This window comes from Babylonia areolata, chromosome 32, assembly GCF_041734735.1.
Source record: "Babylonia areolata isolate BAREFJ2019XMU chromosome 32, ASM4173473v1, whole genome shotgun sequence".
In the NCBI taxonomy this organism is placed as follows: domain Eukaryota; kingdom Metazoa; phylum Mollusca; class Gastropoda; order Neogastropoda; family Buccinidae; genus Babylonia; species Babylonia areolata.
The window spans coordinates 806663-821728 of record NC_134907.1 but is presented as its reverse complement, the minus strand read 5'-3'; the positions used below and the strand labels follow the sequence as shown (position 1 = coordinate 821728).

At 45.4% G+C, this 15066-nt stretch overlaps 1 protein-coding gene across 5 annotated transcripts in view; it reads right to left on the bottom strand.

Moving 5' to 3' along the window:
• Positions 1-15066, bottom strand: part of LOC143276519 (pyruvate dehydrogenase (acetyl-transferring) kinase, mitochondrial-like) — a 34638-nt gene that overhangs the window by 5075 nt on the left and 14497 nt on the right. For all 5 annotated transcript variants that reach the window (XM_076581061.1, XM_076581062.1, XM_076581060.1 and 2 more), the window contains 5 exons: positions 14289-14409; positions 12385-12471; positions 10071-10148; positions 3868-3947; positions 2563-2664 (listed from right to left, as the gene is read on the bottom strand). In XM_076581061.1, coding sequence (XP_076437176.1) covers positions 2563-2664; positions 3868-3947; positions 10071-10148; positions 12385-12471; positions 14289-14409 — 468 coding nt within the window. The remainder of the gene's footprint in view (positions 1-2562; positions 2665-3867; positions 3948-10070; positions 10149-12384; positions 12472-14288; positions 14410-15066) is intronic.

Genomic DNA, 15066 nt, shown 5'->3' with positions numbered 1-15066 from the left:
GTGACACACACCTTGATACACAGGTCTTCCTGCCCCTTACAGATCATGACGGAGATGTGGTGTGATGTGGTGTGGTGTGGTGTGATGTGGTGTGATGTGACACACACCTTGATACACAGGTCTTCCTGCCCCTTACAGATCATGATGGAGATGTGGTGTGATGTGGTGTGGTGTGATGTGGTGTGGTGTGGTGTGATGTGGTGTGATGTGGTGCGATGTGACACACACCTTGATACACAGGTCTTCCTGCCCCTTACAGATCATGATGGAGATGTGGTGTGATGTGGTGTGGTGTGATGTGGTGTGGTGTGGTGTGATGTGGTGTGATGTGGTGCGATGTGACACACACCTTGATACACAGGTCTTCCTGCCCCTTACAGATCATGATGGAGATGTGGTGTGATGTGGTGTGGTGTGATGTGGTGTGGTGTGATGTGGTGTGATGTGATGTGATGCGATGTGACACACACCTTGATACACAGGTCTTCCTGCCCCTTACAGATCATGACGGAGATGTGGTGTGATGTGGTGTGGTGTGGTGTGATGTGGTGTGATGTGACACACACCTTGATACACAGGTCTTCCTGCCCCTTACAGATCATGATGGAGATGTGGTGTGATGTGGTGTGGTGTGATGTGGTGTGGTGTGGTGTGGTGTGGTGTGATGTGGTGTGATGTGACACACACCTTGATACACAGGTCTTCCTGCCCCTTACAGATCATGATGGAGATGTGGTGTGATGTGGTGTGGTGTGATGTGGTGTGGTGTGGTGTGATGTGGTGTGATGTGGTGCGATGTGACACACACCTTGATACACAGGTCTTCCTGCCCCTTACAGATCATGACGGAGATGTGGTGTGATGTGGTGTGGTGTGATGTGGTGTGGTGTGATGTGGTGTGATGTGGTGTGGTGTGGTGTGGTGTGGTGTGGTGTGATGTGGTGTGGTGTGATGCGATGTGACACACACCTTGATACACAGGTCTTCCTGCCCCTTACAGATCATGACGGAGATGTGGTGTGATGTGGTGTGGTGTGGTGTGGTGTGATGTGATGCGATGTGACACACACCTTGATACACAGGTCTTCCTGCCCCTTACAGATCATGATGGAGATGTGGTGTGATGTGGTGTGGTGTGGTGTGATGTGGTGTGATGTGATGTGGTGTGATGTGGTGTGGTGTGGTGTGATGTGGTGTGGTGTGATGTGATGCGATGTGACGCGATGTGACACACACCTTGATACACAGGTCTTCCTGCCCCTTACAGATCATGACGGAGATGTGGTGTGATGTGGTGTGGTGTGATGTGGTGCGATGTGACACACACCTTGATACACAGGTCTTCCTGCCCCTTACAGATCATGACGGAGATGTGGTGTGATGTGGTGTGGTGTGATGTGATGTGATGTGATGTGGTGTGGTGTGGTGTGATGTGGTGTGATGTGATGCGATGTGACACACACCTTGATACACAGGTCTTCCTGCCCCTTACAGATCATGATGGAGATGTGGTGTGATGTGATGTGGTGTGATGTGGTGTGATGTGATGCGATGTGACACACACCTTGATACACAGGTCCTCCTGCCCCTTACAGATCATGATGGAGATGTGGTGTGATGTGGTGTGGTGTGATGTGGTGCGATGTGGTGTGATGTGGTGCGATGTGACACACACCTTGATACACAGGTCTTCCTGCCCCTTACAGATCATGACGGAGATGTGGTGTGATGTGGTGTGGTGTGATGTGGTGTGATGTGGTGTGATGTGATGCGATGTGACACACACCTTGATACACAGGTCTTCCTTCCCATTACAGATCATGATGGAGATGTGGTGTGGTGTGATGTGGTGTGATGTGGTGTGGTGTGGTGTGATGTGGTGTGATGTGATGCGATGTGACACACACCTTGATACACAGGTCTTCCTGCCCCTTACAGATCATGACGGAGATGTGTGATGTGATGTGATGTGGTGTGGTGTGATGTGGTGTGATGTGATGTGGTGTGATGTGGTGTGGTGTGATGTGGTGTGGTGTGATGTGGTGTGATGTGGTGTGATGTGGTGTGGTGTGATGTGGTGTGATGTGGTGTGATGTGATGTGGTGTGGTGTGATGTGGTGTGGTGTGGTGTGATGTGGTGTGGTGTGGTGTGATGTGGTGTGATGTGATGTGGTGTGGTGTGATGTGGTGTGATGTGATGCGATGTGACACACACACCTTGATACACAGGTCTTCCTGCCCCTTACAGATCATGACGGAGATGTGGTGTGATGTGGTGTGATGTGGTGTGATGTGGTGTGATGTGGTGTGTGGTGTGGTGTGATGCGATGTGGTGTGATGTGGTGCGATGTGACACACACCTTGATACACAGGTCTTCCTGCCCCTTACAGATCATGACGGAGATGTGGTGTGATGTGGTGTGGTGTGATGTGGTGTGATGTGATGCGATGTGACACACACCTTGATACACAGGTCTTCCTGCCCCTTACAGATCATGACGGAGATGTGGTGTGATGTGGTGTGGTGTGATGTGGTGTGATGTGGTGTGGTGTGACACACACCTTGATACACAGGTCTTCCTGCCCCTTACAGATCATGACGGAGATGGGAGGCAGGTCTGACTGCTGCTGGGGAAAGTTCTCCACTGTGGCCCGCATCGAGTTCTGCAACAGTGCACCACAGTCATCTCCCTGTCGGCAGCACATACTTATCTCCCTCTCCACTGTGGCAGCATGCAGTTACCTCCTGTGTCCACGTGGCAGCATAAAGTTACCTCCCCTGTCCATGTGGCAGTATACTGTTACCTCCCCTGTACACTGTGACAGTACAGTTACCTCCCCTGTCTACGTGACAGTACACAGTTACCTCCCCTGTCCACATGGCAGCATGCTGTTACCTCCCCTGTACACTGACAGTAAAGTTAGCTCCCATGTCCACTTTGGCAGTACACAGTCACCTTCCCTGTCTACGTGGCAGTATACAGTTACCTCCCCTGTCCACGTGGCAGTATACAGTTATCCCCCATGTCCACTTTGGCCCACATACACAATGTGTACAGACTTTACCTACTGTATGTGGCACACGCACACTCCTCCCCCCTCCCCACCCCATCTATCACAATGTGTACAGACACAGTGACAGTCCCCCCCCACCCCATCTATCACAATGTGTACAGACACAGTGACAGTCCCCCCACCCCATCTATCACAATGTGTACAGACACAGTGACAGTCCCCCCACCCCATCTATCACAATGTGTACAGACACAGTGACAGTCCCCCCCCCCCCCCCACCCCATCTATCACAATGTGTACAGACACAGTGACAGTCCCCCCCCCCCCACCCCATCTATCACAATGTGTACAGACACAGTGACAGTCCCCCCCCCTCCCCATCTATCACAATGTGTACAGACACAGTGACAGTCCCCCCTCCCCATCTATCACAATGTGTACAGACACAGTGACAGTCCCCCCCCCATCTATCACAATGTGTACAGACACAGTGACAGTCCCCCCTCCCCATCTATCACAATGTGTACAGACACAGTGACAGTACCCCCACACACCCCATCTATCACAATGTGTACAGACATAGTGACAGTCCCCCCCCCACCCCATCTATCACAATGTGTACAGACACAGTGACAGTCCCCCCCCCACCCCATCTATCACAATGTGTACAGACACAGTGACAGTCCCCCCAGCCCCCCCCCTCCCCTCCCCATCTATCACAATGTGTACAGACACAGTGACAGTTCCCCCAGCCCACCCCCCCCCCCCCATCTATCACAATGTGTACAGACATAGTGACAGTCCCCCCACTCCACGCTAACCCAACAGAGCATGCAGACAGTGACATCTGACCTTGAAGAGTTCAAAGAGCATGTGGTAGAGGTGAGAGGGCACGTAGACAATCTGGATGTCAGGGTGAGCCTGCTCTTCAGCTGTTGACACAGACAGTACACGTGTTAGTGACTTCTGCTGTTGACACACACAGGTACACATGTTAGTGACTTCTGTTGTTGACACACACAGTACACGTGTCAGTGACTTCTGCTGCTGACACACACAGGTACACATGTTAGTGACTTCTGTTGTTGACACAGACAGTACACATGTTAGTGACTTCTGTTGTTGACACACACCGTAAATGTGTTAGTGACTTCTGTTGTTGACACACACAGGTACACATGTTAGTGACTTCTGGGGTTGACACACACAGTACCGTAAAGTTCGGTCTATTGAGCACACTGGTATATAAGCCGCACCCACTAAATTTTGGAAAAAATTAAACTTAAAACATGCATAAGCCACACTTATTTCCGTACAACGAAAATAAGATCCATAATTTAGGGATAGTCACATTTATTCAATGTCATCCTGCTCACTGAATCCACTAAAATCTTCATCTTCAGTGTCCGAGTTGAAGAGAACCAGCACAGCTTCCTCTGCCATCTTGTCACTGACTTCAGCCTCGCTTTCACATCATGAACATGAAGGTGGAGGTCGCTGCTGGTTCGTCACTTGCACTGTCGTCTGCTAGGTCGATCGCCTTCAATTTGAAGGCTGCATCATAGGCATAACGTCGCGTTTTCGGCATGATGAGGGTGTACACGCTTGAGCAGAGTAGAACTGAATGCTGATCTGAAGGCTTTAATGTGTGTGGATTTGATTTATAAAATGCGAACAGTTAGCACACTATCCTGAAGCTCATCCAAAAATTCAACGACAGAAATCATGATTTTGGTGAGTTGAAGGGCAGCTAAGAATAGACGAGAACATGACACTCCCTGGATCGTTAAAATCCGCAAATAAGCTGCATCATTGTATAAGCTGCAGAGGCTGAAGCTGGGGTAAAAAGTTGCGGCTTACAGACCGAACTTTACGGTACAGGAACTCCCTCAAAAGTTTTCTGACTTCTTCACCGGCAAAATATCATGCATTCGTGAGAAGCTTGACTCTGTTGTGTCTCCTCCTTCACCCGTTCAAGAACGCGTGTACAGTGGTCCTGTTTTACATTGTTTCCAACCGGTTACTGAAGATTTTGTGAAGAAAGTGTGTCTGAGCGCTTGTCCGAAATCCTGTGAGCTTGACCCTGTCCCGTCTTCTTTGTTGGTTGAATGTATTGATGTTCTACTGCCACATATTACTCATGTCATCAATTCTTCCTTACTGTCTGGTTGTTTCCCTGAAAGCTTCAAATCTGCTGTTGTACGTCCACTCATCAAGAAACCATCTTTGGATCATAATTGTTTGAAAAATTATCGACCTGTCTCTAATCTGTCATTTTTATCAAAACTGCTAGAAAAGATCATATTGTCTCAGCTCTTAGCTCATCTGGAACAGAATAGTTTACTTAATTCCCACCAGTCAGCTTATAGACGTGGTCATAGTTGCGAAACAGCCCTTCTTAGAATAGTGAATGATTTGCTTTCGGGGTTTGATGAGGATAAGATATCTGTTCTCGCTCTCTTAGATTTGTCAGCAGCTTTTGACACTATCGACCACTCTATCCTCTTGAACAGACTTAATACTTCCTTTGGTATTCGTGACACTGCACTAGCATGGATCACGTCTTACCTGTCAGATCGTACACAGAAAGTGTGTGTAAATGGTAGATACTCTAGAGTATCTGCCTTGAAATATGGTGTCCCACAAGGGTCCGTCCTAGGTCCTGTTCTTTTCGTGCTGTATGCGGCTCCTGTGTCGGATGTCATCAGTCATCATGCGATGTCGCATGAGAGCTTTGCTGATGACACACAACTTTATCAGTCGGCTTCCATAGCTGAATTTGATACACTGGTGACTCAAACACTGGAGTGCATTGCTGGCCTAAAGGACTGGATGACTCTCAACAAGCTGCAACTAAATGATGATAAGACTGAATTTATGATAACCTGTCCAAAGAAGTTTCGTCAACATCCTTCCTTTCCTGACTCTGTTCTGATCAATAGCACACCTGTTTCACTTTCTCCCTCTGTTCGCAGTCTTGGTGTAATCCTGGACCAGTCTCTTTCCTTCCAACAGCACATTTCGAATATCTGTAAAGTTGCCTATTTGGAACTGCGTAGAATCAGCTCTATCCGCCACTATCTCTCAACCGATGCAACCAAGACACTTGTATGCTCTCTGGTTCTCTCAAGATTGGATTACTGCAACTCTCTTTTGGCCGGCCTTCCCAAATATCTGTTAGACAGACTCCAACGAATTCAGAATAACGCTGCCAGACTCATTTGCAGAGCTTCTAAATTTGACCATGTTTCTCCTCTCCTTCAGTCTCTCCACTGGTTGCCTGTTTCTGATCGAATAGACTATAAGCTATCCACTCTGACCTTTTCTGCAGTCAACGGATCTGGCCCCAAGTATCTTTCTGAACTCATCCATATCTATACCCCGTCTCGCCAGCTCCGTTCTTCCTCTGATACTCGACTTCTCAGGATACCTCACGTCAGAAGAAAGACCTATGGACACAGATCGTTTTCTTTTCAATCGCCAAAAACGTGGAACAAGCTCCCTGATAACCTCCGACATTCTGATTCCCTTGCATCTTTTAAATCTCGTCTCAAAACTCACCTTTTCCCTCAGCAATAAGTTCAATTGTGGCAGATCCACTTCCTTTTCGTTAGGTGTGCTTGACTAGGTGTGTATACATATGTATGTGTACATAACTACATGCATGTATATGAATGTGTATTGTGTGTGCGTGCGTTTATGTAAGTTTGTGCCTGCCTATGTGTGCGTATGTGTTAGGGTAGCTGTTAGATACACATGTATGTTAAAATGTATGTATGCAGTGTGTGTGTGTGTGTGTGTGTGTGTGTGTGTGTGTGTGGTGTCACATTTTGGTGTGTGTATGTAACATAGATATAATGTTTTATGTTAACAAAAGCGTTTTTTGTAAAGCACCTAGAGCAGATTTCTGGATAGTGTGCTATATAAGTATCCATTATTATTATTATTATTACACGTGTTAGTATCTTCTGCTGTTGACACACACAGGTACACATGTAAATAACTCTGTCATAAACGTATACATTATGATATACAACAAGTATATTTCAACTAAACCCATCATTGACTTATATTCACAGACATTGTGACAAACACCACGTTAAGTACATTGTTAAATAACTCCATCCTGCTCACAAACATACACAGATCAAACATGTGCAATGGTGAAGAAAAGAAAGTAATAAGAAAATTGTGTTGAGAAACAGTGTCAGGGCAAGAGGGTGCTTCCTACGATGACTGAAGGTTGTGTTAAGAAACAGTGTCAGGGCAAGAGGCTGCTCCCTACGACGACTGAAGGTTGTGTTGAGAAACAGTGTCAGGGCAAGAGGCTGCTCCCTATGATGACTGAAGGTTGTGTTGAGAAACAGTGTCAGGGCAAGAGGGTGCTTCCTATGATGACTGAAGGTTGTGTTGTGTTGAGAAACAGTGTCAGGGCAAGAGGGTGCTTCCTATGATGACTGAAGATTGTGTTGTGTTGAAAAACAGTGTCAGGGCAAGAGGGTGCTTCCTATGATGACTGAAGATTGTGTTGTGTTGAAAAACAGTGTCAGGGCAAGAGGGTGCTTCCTATGATGACTGAAGGTTGTGTTGTGTTGAGAAACAGTGTCAGGGCAAGAGGGTGCTTCCTACGACGACTGAAGGTTGTGTTGAGAAACAGTGTCAGGGCAAGAGGGTGCTTCCTATGATGACTGAAGGTTGTGTTGAGAAACAATGTCAGGGCAAGAGGGTGCTCCCTATGATGACTGAAGGTTGTGTTGAGAAACAGTGTCAGGGCAAGAGGGTGCTTCCTATGATGACTGAAGGTTGTGTTGAGAAACAGTGTCAGGGCAAGAGGGTGCTCCCGACGATGACTGAAGGTTGTGTTGTGTTGAGAAACAGTGTCAGGGCAAGAGGGTGCTCCCTATGATGACTGAAGAAGGTTGTGTTGAGAAACAGTATCAGGGCAAGAGGGTGCTCCCTATGATGACTGAAGAAGGTTGTGTTAAGAAACAATGTCAGGGCAAGAGGGTGCTCCCTATGATGACTGAAGGTTGTGTTGAGAAACAGTGTCAGGGCAAGAGGCTGCTCCCTACAATGACTGAAGGTTGTGTTGAGAAACAGTGTCAGGGCAAGAGGCTGCTCCCTACGACGACTGAAGGTTGTGTTGAGAAACAGTGTCAGGGCAAGAGGGTGCTCCCTACGATGACTGAAGGTTGTGTTGAGAAACAGTGTCAGGGCAAGAGGGTGCTCCCTACGATGACTGAAGGTTGTGTTGTGTTGAGAAACAGTGTCAGGGCAAGAGGGTGCTTCCTATGATGACTGAAGGTTGTGTTGTGTTGAGAAACAGTGTCAGGGCAAGAGGGTGCTTCCTATGATGACTGAAGGTTGTGTTGAGAAACAGTGTCAGGGCAAGAGGGTGCTTCCTACGACGACTGAAGGTTGTGTTGAGAAACAGTGTCAGGGCAAGAGGGTGCTCCCTACGATGACTGAAGGTTGTGTTGAGAAACAGTGTCAGGGCAAGAGGGTGCTCCCTACGATGACTGAAGGTTGTGTTGTGTTGAGAAACAATGTCAGGGCAAGAGGGTGCTTCCTATGATGACTGAAGAAGGTTGTGTTAAGAAACAGTGTCAGGGCAAGAGGGTGCTTCCTACGATGACTGAAGGTTGTGTTAAGAAACAGTGTCAGGGCAAGAGGGTGCTTCCTACGATGACTGAAGAAGGTTGTGTTAAGAAACAGTGTCAGGGCAAGAGTCCGATTTGCTTGAATTTGACAAAGTTGTGAATTTTTAAAGATGCAAGACGAGTTTGATGCTTGCCGAGAGCTTTACGTAATCTGAACGATGATTCTGAAGATGACTTTGAACAGTTTTAATTATTTTTGCGTGAGAATCTTGTAAAAATCCATCAAACTGAGTGACCTAGATATCGACTGACCGAGTTTTGCCGACAATGACAGTGAAACTGGTACCTGAATGTGACTCCATCGCTGGAGCTCCGAAATCATGAATCAAACGCTGGACCTCCAAAATCGATGTCAGTGAGTCAGTATTGGTTTCACTGATAATTATTGGCGTTCTGCACCATCTTCCTGATCGTGCTAGTTCAATGGAATATATTACTGATTTGGTTAAGTTCTGCCAAAGTTTTGAAGTTTCAAAGTTGCAAGATGAATTTGATGACTGCTGAGAGTCGTAGTGTAATCCGAATGACTATTCTGAAGATGATTTCTGCGTGAGAATTTTGTAAAAGTCAATCGTACTGTGTGACCTAGACATCCACGGAGTTTCCCTGATACTGAGATTGTAGTGGGTGCTTGAGTGTGAATCGATCACCAGACTTTCGAAATCGTGAATCGACTGCCGGACCTCCGAAATCATGAATCAATTACTGGACCTCCAAAATCGTGAATCGATCACCAGACTGTTGGAATCCATACTGTCAGTGGTTGATTGCACTGATACTTATTGGTGTTCTGCACAATCTTCTTGATTTTGGTAGTTCAGTGGATTATAGTTTTCTTTTCAATATGGAGAAATTACATGTGAGGTAGGTTTGTTGTTTGTTTGCTGTTGTTTTTCTCCCGACCATCACAGGAAAACACATCATCCCTTAAAATGAAAAGAACAAAAAATCAGCACGCTCATTGTTGCAAATCAAGTTGAGTAAGAAAAAGAATAAAAAGAAGATGTGTTAGAAGACACTGCAGACCAGACAAACTTATTCCAAAGAAAATTATACTGTAATTAAAAGAATTTTTTTCAAAGTTCACCATCAAATTTGACACTTTTATTTTTTGTGTGTAAATAAATACAAAGCATTATGAGCCAGGAAACAAAAATTCTTTTGCAACTTTATTATGTGTAGAATTCAGGAAAAATAAATATGTGCAACAAAAGAGGGTGATTATATTTTCAATCAATGTTTATAATTACCCACTATCGAAAATCGCAAGAGTTATTCCCCTTGGCATGGGATTTCACGGGTGATTAGTGCTGGGTGACCTGGGGGTATGAGGGTTAGATAGGGGAGGGAGTGTGGGGTGGGAGGGAGATGAGGGGTGGAGAGGGTGGTACTCACGGTTGGCACACTTGATGTGGAGATCTGGTGCCGTGAGGTAGTACTGTTCACACAAAAACTTGGCATTCTCATAGGCATCTGAAAAGCATCACCACAACACACTTGCAAGCGTCTCCTCTGGTGAATGAAATGGCTTTCTCACTCAGGCTTGATATATATATATATATATATTTTTAAAAGTCATTTTGTACACATGCATTTAGTAACAGTGTTGACAACATTTGAAAAAGTCCATGTCTGATTGGCACGCACATTAAGAGGTAACCAGTCATCATGACATCAGGTTACGATGACAACAGGTAACCAGTCATCATGACATCAGGTTACGATGACAAAAGGTAACCAGTCATCATGACATCAGGTTACGATGACAACAGGTTACCAGTCATCATGACATCAGGTTACGATGACAACAGGTAACCAGTCATTATGACATCAGGTTACGATGACAACAGGTAACCAGTCATCATGACATCAGGTTACGATGACAAAAGGTAACCAGTCATCATGACATCGGGTTACGATGACAACAGGTTACCAGTCATCATGACATCAGGTTACGATGACGACAGGTAACCAGTCATTATGACATCAGGTTACGATGACAACAGGTAACCAGTCATCATGACATCGGGTTACGATGATGACAGGTAACCAGTCATCATGACATCGGGTTACGATGACGACAGGTAACCAGTCATCATGACGTCAGGTTACGATGACAACAGGTAACCAGTCATCATGACATCGGGTTACGATGACAACAGGTAACCAGTCATCATGACATCAGGTTCAGGTTACGATGACAACAGGTAACCAGTCATCATGACATCAGGTTACGATGACAACAGGTAACCAGTCATAATGACATCAGGTTACGATGAGAACAGGTAACCAGTCATTATGACATCAGGTTACAATGACAACAGGTAACCAGTCATTATGACATCAGGTTACAATGACAACAGGTAACCAGTCATTATGACATCAGGTTACGATGACAACAGGTAACCAGTCATTATGACATCAGGTTACGATGACAAAAGGTAACCAGTCTTTATGACATCAGGTTACGATGACAACAGGTTACCAGTCATCATGACATCAGGTTACAATGACAACAGGTTACCAGTCGTCATGACATCAGGTTACGATGACAACAGGTAACCAGTCATCATGACATCAGGTTACGATGACAACAGGTAACCAGTGAGACATCAGGGACAGGGTGAAATAAGCAAAACACTGGCACTACCAGTCATTATTTTATGGGAGTGTTGGCGGAGAGGAACTGTGTCTGCCTAAAAAGTGACAGAATCAAAGCGCGCTGGTTTGAATCCCTCACTCAATGGTGTTTTCTCCCCCTCCACTACAACCTGTGGTCTGGACAGTCGCAATTCATATGAGACAATAAACCAAAGTCCCGTGTGCAGCATGATATGAAAGAACTCATGGCAACAAAAGGGCTGTCCATGGCAAAATTCTGTACAAAAATCCACTTTGACAGGAACACATACACACGTGCAGGCAGAATTTTTTTTTTTTTTTTTAATTTAAAAAAAAGAAAAACAGGAGAGGCAAGGCCTTCAAGACTCACTTGTGATACACTTTAAAAAAAAAAAATCAAAAAAAAAATCCAAGCTTTTTATGTATTGAGTATAATTTCAAAATGTAATGTTTAAGATCAGAAAGATCAGTTTAAAGCAAATTAACTCCCTAGCATTACAGAGTAATTTCCCTTTTTTACTCTCTGCACCAAAACGTTTGCAAAATAAATAAAATTTCCATGCTTAGCAAAAGAAGTTCCTGTTTCAACAAAAAATGATAATAATGGCTGCTCTAGCTGTTGGGTCAGAATATCAGATCAAAGTGCCAAGTTTAGAGAATACAAAAAATATAAATATAACAGTAAATGCAGTTTGCATATAATTAGGCTTCATTCTTTATTTTTTTGTGCCCATCCCAGAGGCGCAATATTGTTTTAAACAAGATGGCTGGAAAGAACTGAATTTTTCCTATTTTCATGCCAAATTTGGTGTCAACTGACAAAGTAGTTACAGAGAAAATGTCAATGTTAAAGTTTACCACGGACACACAGACAACCGAACACTGGGTTAAAACATACTCACTTTGTTTACACAAGTGAGTCAAAAAAGGGCGGTGCTCTCACTGTAGTGATGCCCTCTCCCTGAGGAGAGCAGCCCGAATTTAACAGAGAGAAATGTGTCGTGACAAAGGAGTAATGTAACGCAATGCAATACGACAGGGAACGACCTCAAGAAGAAACAGACAGCGTCACCATAGGGGAGCTCACCCTCAATGACGTCCTGAACGCTGCAGTGAGGGTCAATACAGCCGATGTGGCGAGGGTGGTTGGTGGTCTGCGTCCCAAACAGCAAGGCTGTAACACACACCACTGATGTCAGTACATTGTAACAAACACCACTGATGTCAGTACACTGTAACACACACCACTGATGTCAGTACATTGTAACACACACCACTGATGTCAGTACAGCTTAACACACACCACTGATGTCAGTACAGCTGTAACATACACACCACTGATGTCAGTACAGCTGTAACATACACACCACTGATGTCAGTACATTGTAACACACACCACTGATGTCAGTACATTGTAACACACACATCACTGATGTCAGTACAGCTGTAACATACACACCACTGATGTCAGTACATTGTAACACACACCACTGATGTCAGTACATTGTAACACACACATCACTGATGTCAGTACAGCTGTAACACACACCACTGATGTCAGTACAGCTGTAACATACACACCACTAATGTCAATACATTGTAACACACACCACTGATGTCAGTACATTGTAACACACCACTGATGTCAGTACAGCTTAACACACACCACTGATGTCAGTACAGCTGTAACATACACACCACTGATGTCAGTACAGCTGTAACATACACACCACTGATGTCAGTACAGCTGTAACATACACACCACTGATGTCAGTACATTGTAACACACACCACTGATGTCAGTACATTGTAACACACACACCACTGATGTCAGTACAGCTGTAACATACACACCACTGATGTCAGTACATTGTAACACACACCACTGATGTCAGTACATTGTAACACACACCACTGATGTCAGTACAGCTGTAACATACACACCACTGATGTCAGTACATTGTAACACACACCACTGATGTCAGTACATTGTAACACACACCACTTATGTCAGTACATTGTAACACACACATCACTGATGTCAGTACAGCTGTAACATACACACCACTGATGTCAGTACATTGTAACACACACCACTGATGTCAGTACAGCTGTAACATACACACCACTAATGTCAATACATTGTAACACACACATCACTGATGTCAGTACATTGTAACACACACACCACTGATGTCAGTACAGCTGTAACATACACACCACTAATGTCAATACATTGTAACACACACATCACTGATGTCAGTACATTGTAACACACACACCACTGATGTCAGTACATTGTAACACACACATCGTAACACACACACCACTGATGTCAGTACATTGTAACACACACACCACTGATGTCAGTACATTGTAACACACACATCGTAACACACACACCACTGATGTAAGTACATTGTAACACACACATCTTAACACACACACCACTGATGTCAGTACATTGTAACACACACACCACTGATGTCAGTACATTGTAACACACACACCACTGATGTCAGTACATTGTAACACACACACCACTGATGTCAGTACATTGTAACACACACATCTTAACACACACACCACTGATGTCAGTACATTATAACACACACATCGTAACACACACACCACTGTTGTCAGTACATTGTAACACACACACTACTGATGTCAGTACAGCTGTACTCACACAGAGACACAAATACACACAGACAGAGACACACACACAGACAGACACACAGAGATAGAGAGACACACACACACATAAACACACACTGGGACAGACACACACTCACAACCCACACACTATAGACATACATGCACACAGAGACACACGCACACAGACAGACAGACACAGAGACAGGCATACACACAGAGACAGACAGACAGACACAGACACACATACATGCACACAAAGACACACCCAGAGATAGCGACAGACACACACAGAGACAGACACACACACACACACACAGCCAGAGACAGACTCACTGTGCTGATTGATCAACATGCGTATACTGATGCGGCTCATGTAGAAGCGATCCAGGAAATACTGGACGCGGTCCTCAGAGCCTGTCTGGATGCCGTACCTGTCCTTCAGCTCCAACATGCCCTGCACAACACGTCACTGTCACCAACATGCCCTGCACAACACGTCACTCTGTCATCAACATGCCCTGCACAACACGTCACTGTCATCAACATGCCCTGCACAACACGTCACTGTCACCAACATGTCCTGCACAATACGTCACTGTCATCAACATGCCCTGCACAACACGTCACTCTGTCATCAACATGCCCTGCACAACACGTCACTGTCACCAACATGTCCTGCACAATACGTCACTGTCATCAACATGCCCTGCACAACACGTCACTGTCATCAACCTGCCCTGCACAACACGTCACTGTCATCAACCTGCCCTGCACAACACGTCACTCTGTCATCAACATGCCCTGCACAACACGTCACTGTCATCAACATGCCCTGCACAACACGTCACTGTCACCAACATGCCCTGCACAACACGTCACTGTCATCAACATGCCCTGCACAACACGTCACTCTGTCATCAACATGCCCTGCACAACACGTCACTGTCATCAACATGCCCTGCACAACACGTCACTGTCATCAACATGCCCTGCACAACACGTCACTCTGTCATCAACATGCCCTGCACAACAAGTCACTGTCATCAACATGCCCTGCACAACACGTCACTGTCATCAACATGTCCTGCACAACACGTCACTCTGTCATCAA